This window comes from Xenopus laevis, chromosome 5S (genome assembly GCF_017654675.1).
Source record: "Xenopus laevis strain J_2021 chromosome 5S, Xenopus_laevis_v10.1, whole genome shotgun sequence".
NCBI lineage: Eukaryota > Metazoa > Chordata > Amphibia > Anura > Pipidae > Xenopus > Xenopus laevis.
In genome coordinates, this window is record NC_054380.1 from 87198715 (window position 1) to 87215273 (window position 16559).

A 16559-nucleotide genomic window follows, 5' to 3' on the forward strand; every position below is an offset into this window, starting at 1 on the left:
AAAGGGATACACTATTCTAACTATTTAATGGAAGTATTTTTACTTTACATTCAAACTATAACAATAATTGGAAAATATCCTGGAATGGCTAAATCCTGCTGGATTTGGTACATCCCTAAGGATGACTGGGGTGAGGAGAATTTGTGTCCTTTCATAAGATATACGGAAACCCTAATCATTTGGTGGGGTTTTAGGGCAGTAATTTATTAGCCATATGACATATGAATTATTCAAGGGTCACTATACACCTTTTTACACCAGATTTTTTGCATGAAAGGGAGTTTGTTGAAATGTATTCTTCCTATGTTTTAATTAACAAAAAACAGATTGTCCTTATTTGTCTTCTTTGACCCTGCTTTCTTTGGTTCTGTTATGTGGACTAATGTGGCTCTAACTGCATGTTCGTATTTGCATGACTGACTTTGCATTTCTGTTTTTGCCTTCCTGCTTGCCTCACTGGACAGGACAAAGTTTGTCTCCCTTCAGATATTCTCCAGCTAAACCTCTGCAGCATTAAGGGAACTCTGGAATGTCTTCTCTCCTTTGGAGAATACTCACAAGCACCTGCTATTTCTCTTCACCTCCTGGGCTTTGTGGTGTTCTACTGCACCCTTATGCTTCTTCTCTTCCTGCTTTATCGCTGGGTTCTTAACTTCTGGACACGGGCATAAAAAAAGGCAGGGGTTACGTTTGAAGGGAAGAGTGAACAGTTTTCTCCTTAAAGCTGTTCTGTGATAAGCAGATTGTGTTATACCTGTACTTTGCTACAGACTACTGTATCTGTGCATAGCAAGTATGCACTTCACAACTATGCTTTAAGGATCTTCTACTAAACACTTTCTGTTGACTTCTAAACAAAAGCCATGGGTGCAACAATCATCCCATATTTCCATGGTATTTCTTCAAAGGAGAATTAAACCCTAAAGTTAAAAAATCCTACCCTACATAGACCCCCCCCCCCCAGCCTAGCTGCTACCCCGGCAGCTGCAGGGAGAGGGGTCTATGTAGGGTAGGGTTTTAGTTCTCCTTTAAGTTGAGGAGATTTAAAACTGTTAAAGTAAACCATTCTTTATTTGTATTGAAAAGGAAACATTAGGTTAATGCTGTCTTGCACTTTCCTGCTACCTGAATTCCAGTTCTATCATCCCTGGCAAATGGTAGAGGTGAACTGTGGTGCATCCAAGGCAACTGTGGCAGAAAGGTTAAATCACAATATTCCAGTGTGACGATAAGGAAGGAGTTTAATTTTATTGCACACATGTATTGCACACGTATAGATCTTTCATCTCTCCTCAAAGTACTGTATTATTTGTGTGCCTTTATTATTAACCACAGCTAAGCCTTTGTATACAGGCCACATATCTATAACCTAGGAACTTAACAGGCTTAGGCTATTCATTTGGTGCTCTTAAAAGCCGTTCTACCAAAGTTGATTTTCTTGTGGTTTGCTTTTGACTCTCTAATGCTGCAAAGAAACCGCAGTACTTGGTGCTCACTCAGTCCTAGTTAATATGCACATAGACTAATAGAAATCACTATGATATGCCCAAGAACAAGCCATCACAAAAAACACTGTTTAGCCTACTTCTCCATGAACGATTGCAAGTATTATTTCAATGGCCTGCAAACCGACTGGATCCAGAATAACATTCTGTTTTCAGACTTTTCCAGCTATCGGGGGACTTGGCAGTTCATTAAGACTCCACGTTCAACTGGTTTCTAATTAATCCAGAAGATTTCCAAAGTGACTCTGGTCTGGGAAAGTATCTTGCATGAAACCACTTCAGCCCAGCTGATTTGTATGGTAAATGCAAGGTATTTGCCAAACCAGAAATTATCTCATGGAGGTCTTATAATAGCCGATAACAGACTACTGTACTACACAAATATGACTGTTCCTACAAAAAAATATGTATTTCCATATACCACTTTTTCAGATACTTTAAATTAATGAATAATTCTGTATATCGGTGTTGTTCAAGCATTTGTATGGGGTTATGTAATAAACGACACTGTTTGCCCTAGGTGTAGTAACCCATAGGAGGTAGCAATTATTGGTAACCTGTTTATAAGCATACATCTTATTGGTTACTTAGAAGTACTGCACTTAACCTGCACAAACTTAGTGCCTTTTATTACATATGGGAGTTCTTGTTTTACAAATCAGCTGCTGAATCTATTATATTGTATATGATTAACTGGAACCCCCTTCCCATCTATTGCATCAGGAACCCTAAATATTATTTTGCTGTTTAATCAAGTAATTTTGTCATTCCTGTTTTTTTTGTGAGTTTAAAGCTTATGTCTAAGGGTAGTTTAAAAGGAAATTCTACCATGAATTGTTCTACCATGGCGTCCTTTGTAATGTAGATATCTAATGTTGGAGTGTGGATTTGTAGGTTCGGTGCCTTACCCATTCTGATTGTTAACTTTCTATTCTGTTAAGTCATAGAAATGAATACCAAATTACAGGTTTGAGTAGCACAATAAATTGCAAGCTGCTGGCAATGTTAAAGGATAAGTGCAAAGCACTGATATTTTAATTGTGCTTTATCATCTCTATGCCAACTGCACTTTGTTTTTCTGCTATGTTTTTGTTAATAAATTTTGCTACAGACTTCATTGGAGCTCTCAGATTCTGTTTTTCTCTGCTACGTCGATACCCAGAGCATTCTGTCTTTTGTTCTTTTTGCTTTCTTTTTTTCTTTTTTTATGTTAACATTTATTTTATATCATTTCACTTTTTGTTTTTCTTATGTCTTGTTTTTGTCACTTTTCTATGGCATTCCTGTAGGGTCGACTGTGTATTCCTCCTCACATTCTTGAAGAGTCTGGCTTGGTGGAAGTAGCAGGAACAGTCCAGGCCCTATTGGACCTTGCACCCCCAAAGCACATGTCCCCTTCTACAGTGTGATGTCCTGATCACGATTGAGACCAGTGTGTAAACTTCTACAATCACTCTCTGAGGATGGAGTAGTAGGGAATAAGCACATGGTTCAGTAAGCATGTAAATCCTTCAGTGTTGAAGAATATTGAGAATGGAACTTTTTGGTGCCCAGCAACGTCCCAGATAACCCTTACTATCCTGCGCACTTTTCATTTTAACGTTGGTATCCCAATACAAACCATTCTTTCATGAATTACTTATGAGGGGTTTATTGGACATCTTGGTGACTGAGTTATTTTAAACCCAGCATGACAAAGTTGGGTGATAGTGCATGTTCCTGTAATGACAATAGGATTTAATGTTCTATCTTTTCTTACGGTTTCCACCCTCCATTTGAAAATACCTCTGTCCTAGGAAATATGCAACCTGTGTGAATAGTCTTTCTATATCATTCGATGTAAATCGGTGGATGTAAATATGAAACCGCATATTGGAGCTCTAAAAAGGTACAGACAATACCTGCAACCTCCTGAACCCTGATGGAAATCACCCGAGCGAAGCAGAGGCATTCATTCTGCAGGTGTTGCTGTGTGCAAAGACTTGTGCTCAGGGTTTGTAACACATTTATGCTACATCTATACATTATCCACAGCTTAAACAAAAAAGAAAAGCACCACCACATTCATAGGCATGTCTCCATAATCTTATTTGTCTCGTTGCTTGACAGTTTTTGGTTATTTATTTTGTTCCTAAATTTTAGTAAATCTTGCCTGTGATACACACACCCAACAGGTAAGGGGCATGTTTCAAAAGGATATGATCAAGAATACGTAAGATTTTATCTCTATAAAATATAACAGTGATCAAATTTAACTTTGTAGAATGGATGGTGTATTAGTTAATAGTTACTACTTAATAACCCTTTCTCTAGAGGCACATGAACAGCACGTATGCTTATCCTCTTTGGTCTGCAGAGGCTTGTGGGTGACCTGGTAAACCCAAGTGTCGCGACCTTTTTTAACCACTCCAAAACAAAAATAGGACATGAGCACACACTATCTTCCAACAATACTACAATATCTCAACAATACTACACATATAGACAACAGGCAAGGTCCAGCAGAGAGAAAAGATGGTGGTTGGAAAATCATTTCACCATGACATGAATTACTTTCCCTTTAATCCATTGTTTACATTGGACTTTAGCTTTGTGCCTCCGGCCTCTGAAACACTGCACAGTAAGCAATATAACGTTGGTGAGTTCAAGGTTTAAATTCTGTTAAAGTTTGTGGAATGGAGTATTCAACAAGCTTTAACAGACTATAAACCTTGATCCCGCTTTAAAGAATGTTTATCTGCCCCGAATTTGTTTTTAAACTGAAACCCCTTTTTCTGTTTTCAGAACTAAAAATACTGTATAGATTCTAGGGATGCACCGAATCCAGGATTCAACCTTTTTCAGCAGGATTCGGCCAAATCCTTGTGTCTGGCCGAACCGAATCCTAATTTGCATATGTAAATTAGGGATGGGGAGGGAAACTTCATCACAAAAAAAAGTGAAAAAAATGTTCACACTTTTTCCCTTTCCCACCCTAATTTGCATATGCAAATTATAATCCGGGTTCGGTATTCGGCCGAATCTTTCACAAAGGATTCGGGGATTCGGCCGAATCCCAAATATTGGATTGCGTGCATGGCTAATTGATTGACACGTCTTCCCTGACTATAATGTTGTACATCACACACAAGAACTTTGCTATTATTTGTTTTAATGGTTCTTTTTTTTTTTTCTCTCTCATCAATAACTGTTCATTTTATTGAGGTTGAACAGAGAATTCTGAGAAGTGAAATGAAACCAGCGAGTTTCTGATTAGACTCCTCTTTCCTTACATGCCAGTTTCATGGGACAGAATGCACAACAATGATTTCCGTGCAGAAAGTAAACCATACTGTACATTATAAAGCAGTCGGGTTGTTTTCATGTGTTTATATATGTTGAATACCGGTGAGCCTGGCCCCTCCTTACTGTTCCTGTGCCACCACACATGTTAAACAGCACCGAGGCCAGTCCTGTTATGTAAAGAATGACTGGATGCTGGATCCTTTTACATAGATACGTTTTTATGTTTTAATTACCCTTTTTCAACCAACCAAGGCACAATAATCCACATTTTGTAACTGTGAGGATGTAAACTTAAGCATACTGTACTTCACATGCCCCGAGCAATAGAAACTATACGTGTTCTCTGCCGATGGGGGTTTCTACTAATCCTACCACAGATATAGAGGTTATTCACTTCAGTTATACATATAATATCAGGTATAGGCATAGCGATAAAGGAATGCTGTTATCAGATAAGACTAGGGATACACTGAATCCAGGATTCAGTTCGGTATTCAACCTTTTTCAGCAGGATTCGGATTCGGACGAATCCTCGTGCCTGGCCGAACTGAATCTGAATTCTTGAAATCATGCGACTCACAAAACAAGGAAGTAAAAAAAAAATGTTTAGCCGCATGCTTTCCCTTCCCACCCTCTTTTGCATGTGCAAATTTTTCACAAAGGATTTGGGGGTTCAGCCGAATCCAAAATAGTGGATTCGGTGCATCCCTAGATAAGACTGATTATGTGTAATTCAGCTTTTGGCTCTCTGTTATTTCAGCTAATGGCACACAGGAAGATTTCTCTGCTGGCATTTCCAGTCCTATATGTGTGTGCGCTGATGGGCTGATCCCATTCCTGTCAGTACACACATACTGGCATATATGCACCAATGGAGAAAACAACTGGTCTGCCATTACTAGAATCTTACTAGATGGCAAATGATATGCCACCATTAATACTGACAATGATGTCTTCTAAATGAATATATATATATATATATATATATATATATATATATATATATATATATATATATATATATATATATATATATATATATATATATATATATATATATATATATATATATATATATAAAACCATGAGACAACACTCAAGGCCACAATTTTGCACCCTTCTCTCCAGCATGTGCACCTGTTATATAGATAATCTATCAATATATCAATCCTACTATACTGCAGATATGTACCAAGTTGTTACAAATATTCAGTGTTATTCAGCACTAAATTAACATGATTTATTATATTTAAAGGGGCAATATACACCTTTGTTCAACATAAGATTCACTAATTGGACTAGCTTTGAACATGCTTTTTGTTTCATTTTTTTTATTTTTTCAAGCTACACATAACAATAGTTCTGTTTCACATGATTAATGAGACTTGTATAGTGGCTAGCTGACGTCTCATGTACTGTGGATATCGGGTTGGGGCAAGTTTGAGAGTTTCATCTGCTAATGAACCATGCCAACCAGTGTTTGGTGCACTGGCAGAGGAGGAGGTAAAGAGAAGAGGCAGCAAAAAAAAAAAAATGCTGTGTTAAACAATAAAAAAAAAATTTTTTAAACATTTATTTTGCTCTAAACAGGAGTATACTGCCCCTTTAATAACCTTTTGCTCATTCTCCATGATAACCTATTAATAACAGGGATGCACTTAATCAGTGATTCAGTTTGTAAACATTTCCTTATGTTCTTTTGTAGGATTTGGTATTAGCCGAAAACCTGTGGTGGTGCATCCCTAATAAATGTATAGTGTTTGTAAAGGTTTAAATTTATTGATCTTTAAATGTTCAAAAAAATACACAGGGTGCCTTATTTATCTGTATATTGGGTCTAATCATGCAGGAGCTGTCATCCTTCCAATAAATCCTATATAAACCATGGGCACAAATTAATGCAATGTGGGAGATTCCATCTTGACGTTGTACTAAAGGGGATAATCGAGAACCACTGTAATATTTGGCCAACCCATTTTAGAGTTTTGGCCCAAAGGTCAATAACACCTTCTCTAGTTTTTGAACATTTCTTCTTGTCTCTTAATCTCTCCATTTCTTATTAGAGGTTTTTTTTTTTTTTTTATCAATATTTTGTACAGCTACACTAGGGAAGGGAGGGGCTTTGTGGAGTGCAACAATTTGTTACAGCAACACAACTTTTCATGCAAAGACTTGATGGCTTTCCTTCAATGTATAGATGCAAATATGGGATTATGGGATACATAAGGAATGTAAAATAATAGTGTTTTGAATTAATTTTACTGTATTGTTTCTTATTAGAAGAAAAATTGATGTGATATTTTTAAAGTGTTCTATTTGTAAATTTTCTAACATTTCTTGAATAATCAACTTGGGACAGTGTAACACATATTTGGAAAGCCTCACGGTTTTTGTTTTTTTTTTGGTTTTAATCCTCAAAGTTTATGGGCTGTCTTAAATTGTTATATGAAAAGAACATATGTTGGGGGTAGACTTTGAATTGGTAGGTTTATAGTAAAGACCCAAGAGTGATATTGTGGGTTTGTTGTCAGAGTATTTATCTGCTTGGCATGGAAACACCTCCCCATGCTTTCCTATGGGAATCACCTGCACCGTAGGTATACTATTCCCATTGTCCCATTAATATGGGACAATAATAAATTATAACCTGGAAAACACTAGGGCAGCAACTTGTGTTATCACCAGTGTGCCATTAACTTTCTTTGACTGTAAAATATTCTTAATCTCTTAGGGTAGGACTATGTGGACATTTTCGGCGCAATCCAACGCGCTGCGACAAATCGCATGCAACGGAAATAAGGTAAGAGATAGAAATGTCGGCTGAAGTCGCAGCGTTGATCCGACACGACTGACGGATGCAGATGCTGCGTCTGCATCTGACAGTTGTGTCGCGTCTGATCAAAGCTGCGACTTTATTCGGCATTTCTATCTCTTACCTTATTTCCGTTGCATGCGATTTTTGCATGCGTTTTGTCGCAGCGCGTCTGATCGAGTGGAAAACGTCCGTAGTCCTACCCTAAGTCTCAGTGCAGTCTGCAGTGCTTTGCTTTGACTTCACATCTATGCACATTATTAGAGCCTGCAGAAGGGACAGTAATAACTTCAATAGGTATTGTAACACTGACAATATATAATATATGGTAAACGTTTAAGGCTGAAAATATCTTGTGTATATTCTAATAAAGAATTCCATGCAGTTGACACACAAATGTTCAATCTTCGGGTGCAAGACAATGACTATATGAACTGTGTCCACTAGTAAGGTACTTGCGCTCTACATACGGTTATTAACACTTCACAGCTGGCTTTTTCTCCCATATATCCTTATATATAGATAATAGCAACATTTTCTATTCTTGTTCCTTATGTTCATACATGCTCGGCTAACCTTTGCTATTTTTAGACTTTATTGTTTTTGCTGTATCACAGTCAAGTCAATGACTAGCTGCTGCTTGTGGGCCAATTGTGCACAGGCACCGGGGTAACCCATTATGTTCTGCCTTTCTTAAAATACTGTTTGGTTTTTTTCCCCCGCAAAGTCGAGTTGTCAGCCTGTTGATTTCCCTTGCATATGTGTTAAAACAAACCGATTTTTTGATGTTAGTAACACCAAAAACCTAAAAGCTTTTTAAAGTAATTAAAATATAATGTACTGTTGCCCTGCATTGCTAAAAGTTATGTGTTTGCTTCAGAATGACTACTATAGTTTATATAAATAGACTTCTGTGTCGCCATTGGGCCTTCCATTCAGTCTGAAAAAGGAGAAAAGATAAAGGATACGCAGCAGATATCAAGATACGTTCTGTAATAGAACACAATGGGAGTGCATCTATTATCTTCTATGTAACCTGTCCCTTGAATGGCTTCTCCCATGGCTACACAGCAGCTTGTTTACATCAACTATAGTTGTGTTTATAAAGAAAATACACCAGTTGTACCAGGGCAGGGAAACTGTCTCATTATATTGTTCTTATTTTTTTTTTTGGTGTTATTGTTCCTTTATGAAGTATATTTGTTGCCCTATAAGTTTCCACATACTAATCATAATAGATAATGAAATCAAAATGTGTATTAAAATATTACTGCTCCTTTATAGAGGCACCCAGGTTATAAAATAAAACAGATTTATGTAGAAATCTTCACTGTCCAAATTTGTAGATCGTCTTGTGGTTTAGCTTTGGAGTGTGATACTCAGTGAATCAGTGATGAAGCACCTGTGGTACTTAATGCTAAACTATTATTCTCCCCAAGCTGACGAGCACAGGTTTCATATCTATACAACAGAACTATTGCAGGTTTGGGATGCAGGTGATCTTTCCTAGGAAGGTCTGCCATGGTATTTTCTAACCCCAAGGCTTTGTCATAATAATATCTAATCCCAGATAAATTCATATTCTGAATCTCGTATAGAAGCAATTTTTTTCTTATCTTTGTAGGGGGAAGTGGTTGTTTTTTTTGTTTTTTTAAAAAGAGGACTACAATACAATATTTACAATAAATAGGTGCATTTCGGATGCAACACGAGCATCATTCTTACTGCTTTACCACATTGTGTCTTTCATCCAACCTTTTTGAATGTAATATTGGTCGCTAACACAAAAATCTTTCACAATTCATTTGCTATGAGAATAAATGTTCACAAATTCTCCAGTGTTTGCCTTTGTGAACACTTTGCCCTTTACAGGAAAGTAGCATGGAGATTGCGAATTGTATAATTTGTGTGCAGTGTATGTAATAAAACTTTTTACTTTGAAAAGCAAAGAGATGGTTTCAAATATTGTGTTGTGGTTCTGCAAATACGGGAATATTTGTAAAAGGGGCAATAGTCACCTCTTCCTCTACATAGGACAATACAAGATCCGCAAGTTTAGAGTTCATTGTTACCTGTATATTATATAGCGCAGAAAGACGTATTGCATCACTATCCTCAAATTTGTGCATATGACATTTTTATTCATATCCCCAATGTTCATAAACCACTTTCTTGTATAGCAGTTTATTTTGTATGTACATTTGTGTTGTAGAACTGCTTGTATTTTGAATTGGAGATGCTACAACAATACAATTTGCCCACATTGTGAATAACACACTGAATAACGGAACAAAATGGAATATTAAAATATGAAGTGTACAGATAAGAAGTCTGCAGAGTTTGATTTGAACTGAAATCTTGTAAATGTACAGCTTAAAGCCATCTATAAGGCACCCTGCAACTTGTTTGTTACTGTAAATACATTCCGTATTTTAAGAATGTTAAAAAATATATATATATATATATAAATGTTACTATATCTAGTAGTTTCTATTCAAATTGTCCTATGTTCATTGACATATTCTACAATATCTGTGATAATTTGAATTAAAAGCTGCAGTTTTAAAAATATGAAGTTGTCGTTTTTGCTGATGTGCGCATAATTATCCAACGACAGCTTGTGTAACTAAATCATAGGCGCATTTTTGTTCATAGCACCTTTTTATTATACATCTCATTTGTTCTTGACTAGAAGCTTGTAAGCTGAAAATTTGCAAACCCTTGTCCGCTTCTTGACAGAAGGGAAGAATCGAGGAGGAGATCATTTATTTTTGCCACCATTTTTTGGCTTTGCCTTTTTCCTTGCCGGATTTTTTTTTCGTTTTCTTGTAGCTTCCTCGCCCTTTCCACACTATCATAGCTCTCCACCACGCTTGGAGCTAAAGAGAGAAAAGAGAAAGTGTTTTGATCTTTATGGTGTTTACTAATGGAACTTTATATATATTTATTTACTTTTCATGCCTTTCTATATCTGAGCTGCCTCTACAAATCTGAAGCAAGGCAAAAGGGGGACTTTCACTGCGCAGGATTTAACATGCGGCATCAACTTCTCCTCCTAGCCCGAGCAAGTAGAGATAACTGGAATTCAACTGTTGGGGCTGTGTAGGAGCCGAGAGCAGTGAAGTGTGCGCTGACTTTATGGGGCTTCTGTAGTCCTTACATTTATAGCTGACCTGCGTGCTGCCTTTACTGCTCACAGCTCTTACAGAGAGAAAAACGTTGATTTTTTACTACTTGCTCGGCCTAGGAGGAGAAGTTAAGTGCCTTGTGTTGGATCCTGCACAGTGAGTAGACTGGAAGCAGAGTTTTAGCAAGATATTTTTAATAAAGCATTTACAATAATAAACATTGTGCAGGATAGAGAGAGTATTAGTGCAGGGTAGAATTGATTTGTTACTTAAAGTTAAACTATACCCCCAAACAATGTAGGTCTCTATAAAAAGATATTGCATAAAACAGCTCATATGTAAAATCCTGCTTCATGTAAATAAACCATTTTCATAATAATATACTTTTCTAGTAGTATGTGCCATAGGGTAATCATAAATAGAAAATTGCCATTTTAAAAAATAAGGGCCGCATAAGTGTTCATTTTGGGGGTATAGTTTTCCTTTAAAGTGGACCCGTCACCCAGACATAAAAATCTGTATAATAAAAGTCACTGCTCTCCCCATATTCCCCCAGTTCTTATAACCATTAATTTGTGTAGCCAGTGCATAGGGATGGACATCGGGTCCCCCATTCTGGTGCACAAACCAGATTCTGAGATGATGCAAGGCTCGCCTTAATAACGGTTTCCAAAAAATGGCTCCTGCTTGCTGTAATTATGAATTCCCAGACTGATGGAAACAAGATTCAAATAATGTATATAGTTAGTATTTTGCTTGACTAATGATGAAATAGGATTTGGAATATTTTTTTATTTACAACAGATAGAAATAACCTGTTGAATGCTAAAAGATTCCACAGTGCAACGATTATTAAGACTATCCCAAAGGGCCAGGTTATGAGGGTATGTAGGATAACATCAAAGTAGACACAGGGAAGCAACTGATAAGAAGATTAAGCGGTGCTTCTTTTTTTATAGTCACTTGAGTAGTCCTCACAAGGTAACTTCAGAAAACGAACCACGCATATGTTCTCCCATCGGTGGTTTACTTTATTGCCAGTGGTAAAGCATTTTGGGGAGATCTGTTGCCCATGAAAGTTCAGATAGTTAATCGGTGACAAATTTCCCTGTGTGCCAATACCCGAAAAGAGAGGCTATGAGGAAAATGAATTGCCACAGGTTGCAAGGAAAGCTTACACGGGATCAGGGTGAAGTTGAGAACCTTGCCTCAGGCAGCAGAGAGCGGACAGTTACAAGGGGAGGCAAAAAAACACCTCTTGTAACTTTTAAAAGAGAATTCAACCATTTTCAAAACAAAAAAAAAAAACCCTACACCCCCCACCCCACGTAGACCTCGCCTCAGCCTAACTGCCCCCCCCCCGGGAAATGCCCCTAACTTTTTAATTATCCCTCGGTGCAGATTCAGGCATCGTAGTTCCACGCAGCCATCTTCGTGTCTTCCGGCGATTCTGCAATTTTTGCTTCTGCATGTGCAGTTGTTGCACACCGGCAAATCGATCCAACTGCGCATGCGCCGCTTTGCCGGTCTCCCACTCAGCTTGCCGAAGACCCAGAAGATGGCTGCATGGAACTCTGATGCCTAAATCTGCGCCGAGGTGTAAGTATAAAGTTTGGGGCATTTCCCTGGGGGAAGCTATGCTGGGACGGAGGGGGCTCTACGTGAGGTGGGGGATAGGGTTTTTTCTTTAAAAACTGATAAATTCTCCTTTAACAGCTGAATTTCCAGGTTTTAAAAACATAATAATGTTGCCTGGTGACTAACCTCCCCGAATCTGCCCCTGTGGCCACACCCTTACTGGGGTAGGACTGGGGCACTAAATAATCTCTGTAAAGTGCTGGAGAATATATATGCCTTATATAAATAAAGCATAATAAATCTCTATCACTTATCTCCTCATTCATTTTTTCGCTGACTCTTTGCGATAGGAAGGAAGTTAGAGCAGGGTAACTTAACTGTGCTGACGTGTCATTGGTTCTTTAAACAGGCTCTTTTGACAACATTTCAATTGAATGTAGAAACTAGCGGCAATTGGGAGGTGGGAATTCATTCTTGGCATACACTGCTCACACACTGATCATAATGGATACAGAATTTAATCTTGCTGAAGTTTTGGGGAGACCCTTAGGGGCAGATTTATCAAAATGTCAGAATAAAACTCCCCACAGAAAAAACTCAATTTCTATTTATTCCTATGGGATTTTTAAAAGCATATTTATCAAATGGTGAACTGCATCAATAAATGTGATTCTGAAAATCCCATAGAATGAATAGAAAGTGAGTGAGTTTTTCTGTAGGGCGTTCTATTCTCCTATGTTGATAAATCTGCCCTTTAATCTCAAATTGTGTTAATACATATAAAGCCTTTTAAAGTGAATATATTCATTATTATTACTATTCTACCAGTATGGAATGACAAAGGGATGTAAAAACACCATTCACTTTTAATTGCATTGCTGTATTAGATGCATTGCATAGAAGAATGCAGACACTGCTATTTTTGGAACAGCCTAATATTCCCTTTTCTTCACTTTCTGTAAAGGATTAACACAAAATTGATAATTTTTCTTGAAGTTTTGATTTGGAATAGAATGTGCAGTGTTCCCTATGCATTTGTGGGTATGGAAATAAAAGCTATTATAAGGATGTTGAGCTTTATTCACTTTTTTTAACACACTGCTATTACTGTATATCGCTGCCCTTATTTTATGCCTCACAACCTGTCCCATTGCATTAAACAGGCCCATCCATCCCAGTTGTACATGCCTCATTTCCAGTACCATGCTCTTCAATGCCAGTAAGAGTCAACTTTAAAGGGGAGAGGCAGCGCAGCTTTAAACCATCTGTTGAGTGTCCAGTAGGGTTGTGGTTCACTGCTGCTAGCATTGAAGTGAATTGTATTCAAATTAAATTAAAATAATTTAAAAAATAGAAATTACTTAAAGGGTCTGGCCACACGAGCAGATTCGGGGAGATTAGCTGCCCCAGCAACAAATCTCCTCTTCTTCGGGCGACAATCTCCCCGAACTTGGTGACAGGGTACATGGCTGCAATACATTTATGAATTAACTACAGGAGCACACCTAGTCCCAGCATACATATGAAAGGTAAAGTAGAAGGCAAGGAGTGTAAGTCATGGGGGAAACATAAGGCTGAGGGACTGGACATTGGAAGTCAGCCAAGGGAGGGGTGGCAAACTATATTTTTGGATTTAGAGAGCACAAGGTAATTTGAACAGTAGCTACACGGAAGAAAGAAATACATAATGGTACAAAAGAATACATTTTGGGAAGGATAACAGACATAATGGTAACAGACAGAAAAATACTGGGGCAATGAGAAGAAATTTTATGTGAAAGAATGATAAAGCTCAAGTGGAAGATACAAAAGAGAGGAGTAGAGAATAGAGTAGTGAATAGAATTAGAAGAGGCATATGAAGGGGTGGTCAGAATACATGCAAGTATATCATTCTTGACCTCTTGAGTGTTTTTGGGTTCATGGACATTGAAATGAAGTCATATGATATTACTGGGAAATAGAGACACTGGAATATAACTGCAGTGCGTGCTAATTGCAAAATGGTCAATCTATTAAAACAATATAACATAAAAAGTCATCCCTGTGAGTTTAGACTTTGCATGTGTGAGATTGTCACACAGTGGCTCGTATTGCATGTTATACTGTATCACCTGGTAAGTTTGGCTGTGTAGCTAGAATGATGAAAGCATATGTTTGATTGGTTATTGTTAGTACATTATGACCTTATTTACCTTCAAATATTAAGCATTTGCCAGTGTTTCTATATTTAATGTTAAAAGAGTCCACATCTTGTCTGCCCAGGTCCATCCTTATCTCGTAAAGACAAAATTCCCCATGCTTGCTGCCTGCAATGGAAGAAATGAATTGTGTCCTTTCAGTCTATAAATGTCACAATCTACACAGAATTTCTGCTGCCTGTTACAGCAAGGTCATTCAATATCTCTATAACTTTTATAGCTTTTTACCTGGTTATAACATTATATAAGTTGGCCTTTCTTTCCTTTTCATTGGCAACAGCTTGCTGGAGACTGTGAAATGATTCTGACAATTCTAACTCAAGTAACATCTGTGCAATGACATCTGCTGCAAACTGCCTATTCAAACAGAGAAAAGAAAAAGGGTGCAATGAAATCTATTTGTAATAATTCTGGGAACATTACTGACATCCCACTCCCCAAAACGATCATGTGATTAACTAAAATTACAACCTAAATTTTACTAAATGATAACTGAGAACAGGGAGATTCGCTACAAATATTTTGTAGTGATAAATAGATAGATGCATATTTTTCTTGCATCTGACGACGGTACATGAATTCATGCTGTATGGTCAGTGTGTTCAGTTTCCTCTATATTGAAGCAACTTAAAACTTAGCCTGAACAAAGCAGAGCCTGAATGCTGAGCAAACAGCACATCTGTATGGTAATAAAAGTGAATAGTCAGTATTCCAATTATATACAATATACAAGTATCTGCCTCATCTGTCAGTCTGGACCTTCTTCAGAATATCTGCAGTTAAAGGACTCTGTCTCATTGCCCGAGTGAACTACTCATTGCTCAGTTTTAGATTCACATTGGTTTCTTCCACCTGCTTTATCAGATTCACCAACTTACTGGACAGGGGGGCAGAGGTTGTTTGAACTTCTACTCGTTTCCCCATGAGGTCTTCAAATTGCCCTTCCAACTGCCTTTGTATTTTTAGAATCTTTCCAATTTCATTTTCAACTAAAATGCATTATTATTATTACAAGACATTATTAAAGATATAATCCCCCCACATTAAGAAAACTGATAGAGACTTTTCTTAAAAAAAGGGGCAAACATAGTCATCCATTTGAGGACAAAACTACAAATATCCCAGACTGATTTACTTTAAGGATGGTGGCACATGCTAAGATTCTGGGGAGATTAGTCGCCCAGTGACAAATCTCCTCTTCTTCGGGCGACTAATCTCCCCGAAAGAAGGTGAATTGCCAGCAGGATGGCACTTGGATCGCTTAGTTTTCCAAAGTTGCCTCACGAGGAAACTTCGGAAAATTGAAGCGATCCGAGTGCCACCCCGCCGGCCATTCACACTCTTGCCGGCAGGAAGGCATTTTGGGGAGATTAGACCTGAAGAAAAGGAGATTTGTTGCTGGGCGACTAATGTCCTTGAAATCTTAGCGTGTGCCACCACCCTAACAAAAGTGCTGACCATGATTTACATGTTTGGGGGTCAGATTATTATAAAAATGATGTCATACATGTCTACAGGGATATTTGGAACTTTGGGGGTCATAAAAATGCTTTGGAGGGCTTGACCCATGGGCCACCAGATGGACAGCCCTGCTTTAATATAAATGCTCAGAGAATATTTGTTTACAGAACATGATATATTGCACTATAGCCAAATACAAATACCAAGTTTATGTTTGCAATACTTTTTAGGAAATTCAACATCAACAGTAAAACCACAAAACACCCAATGACCTGTTTATGGTCACTAACATCACTGCTGCCATGGTAAGAGACAGGCATTATGTATCCCGGAATGGAGATCTGATCTAGGCTATCCTCCAGTACGGTGCACACCCGAAGCACATCCAGCATAGACAATGCCATCTCTCAAGGATTTTTACAGGACCTGTATGGTTTGGAGGTGTCAGAATTCAAAGCCTTCAGTTTGCAGCAAATTAGACCGAACACTTTTAATTGATAGTGACTATGGGTTCCTCATTTGCATGTTCAATTTTAAATATGATAAAATATGATAAAATAGAGTGCTCTCCCCAGCCTGCTTTGGCCAGGC

At 37.8% G+C, this 16559-nt stretch overlaps 1 protein-coding gene and 1 long non-coding RNA gene across 6 annotated transcripts in view; one reads left to right on the plus strand and one right to left on the minus strand.

The window, feature by feature from the left end:
- The window catches only part of lrch3.S (leucine-rich repeats and calponin homology (CH) domain containing 3 S homeolog), a 66261-nt gene extending 62342 nt beyond the window's left edge, over nt 1-3919 (plus strand). For 4 of the 5 annotated variants that reach the window (XM_018265595.2, XM_018265597.2, XM_018265596.2 and 1 more), the window contains one exon: nt 465-2622. In XM_018265595.2, coding sequence (XP_018121084.1) covers nt 465-671 — 207 coding nt within the window. In that variant the 3' untranslated portion in view covers nt 672-2622. Of the gene's footprint in view, nt 1-464; nt 2623-2794 lie in introns of those variants that run through there. The other variant, XM_018265598.2, reaches the window with a different exon arrangement.
- A 6224-nt stretch (nt 3920-10143) lies between these two features.
- On the minus strand, nt 10144-14931 carry LOC108717440. Its single transcript, XR_005961598.1, has 3 exons — nt 14736-14931; nt 14502-14615; nt 10144-10481 (listed from the first exon to the last, which is right to left on the minus strand). It is a non-coding gene; the product is annotated as an uncharacterized LOC108717440 (long non-coding RNA).
- Between the last annotated feature and the right edge of the window lie 1628 nt (nt 14932-16559).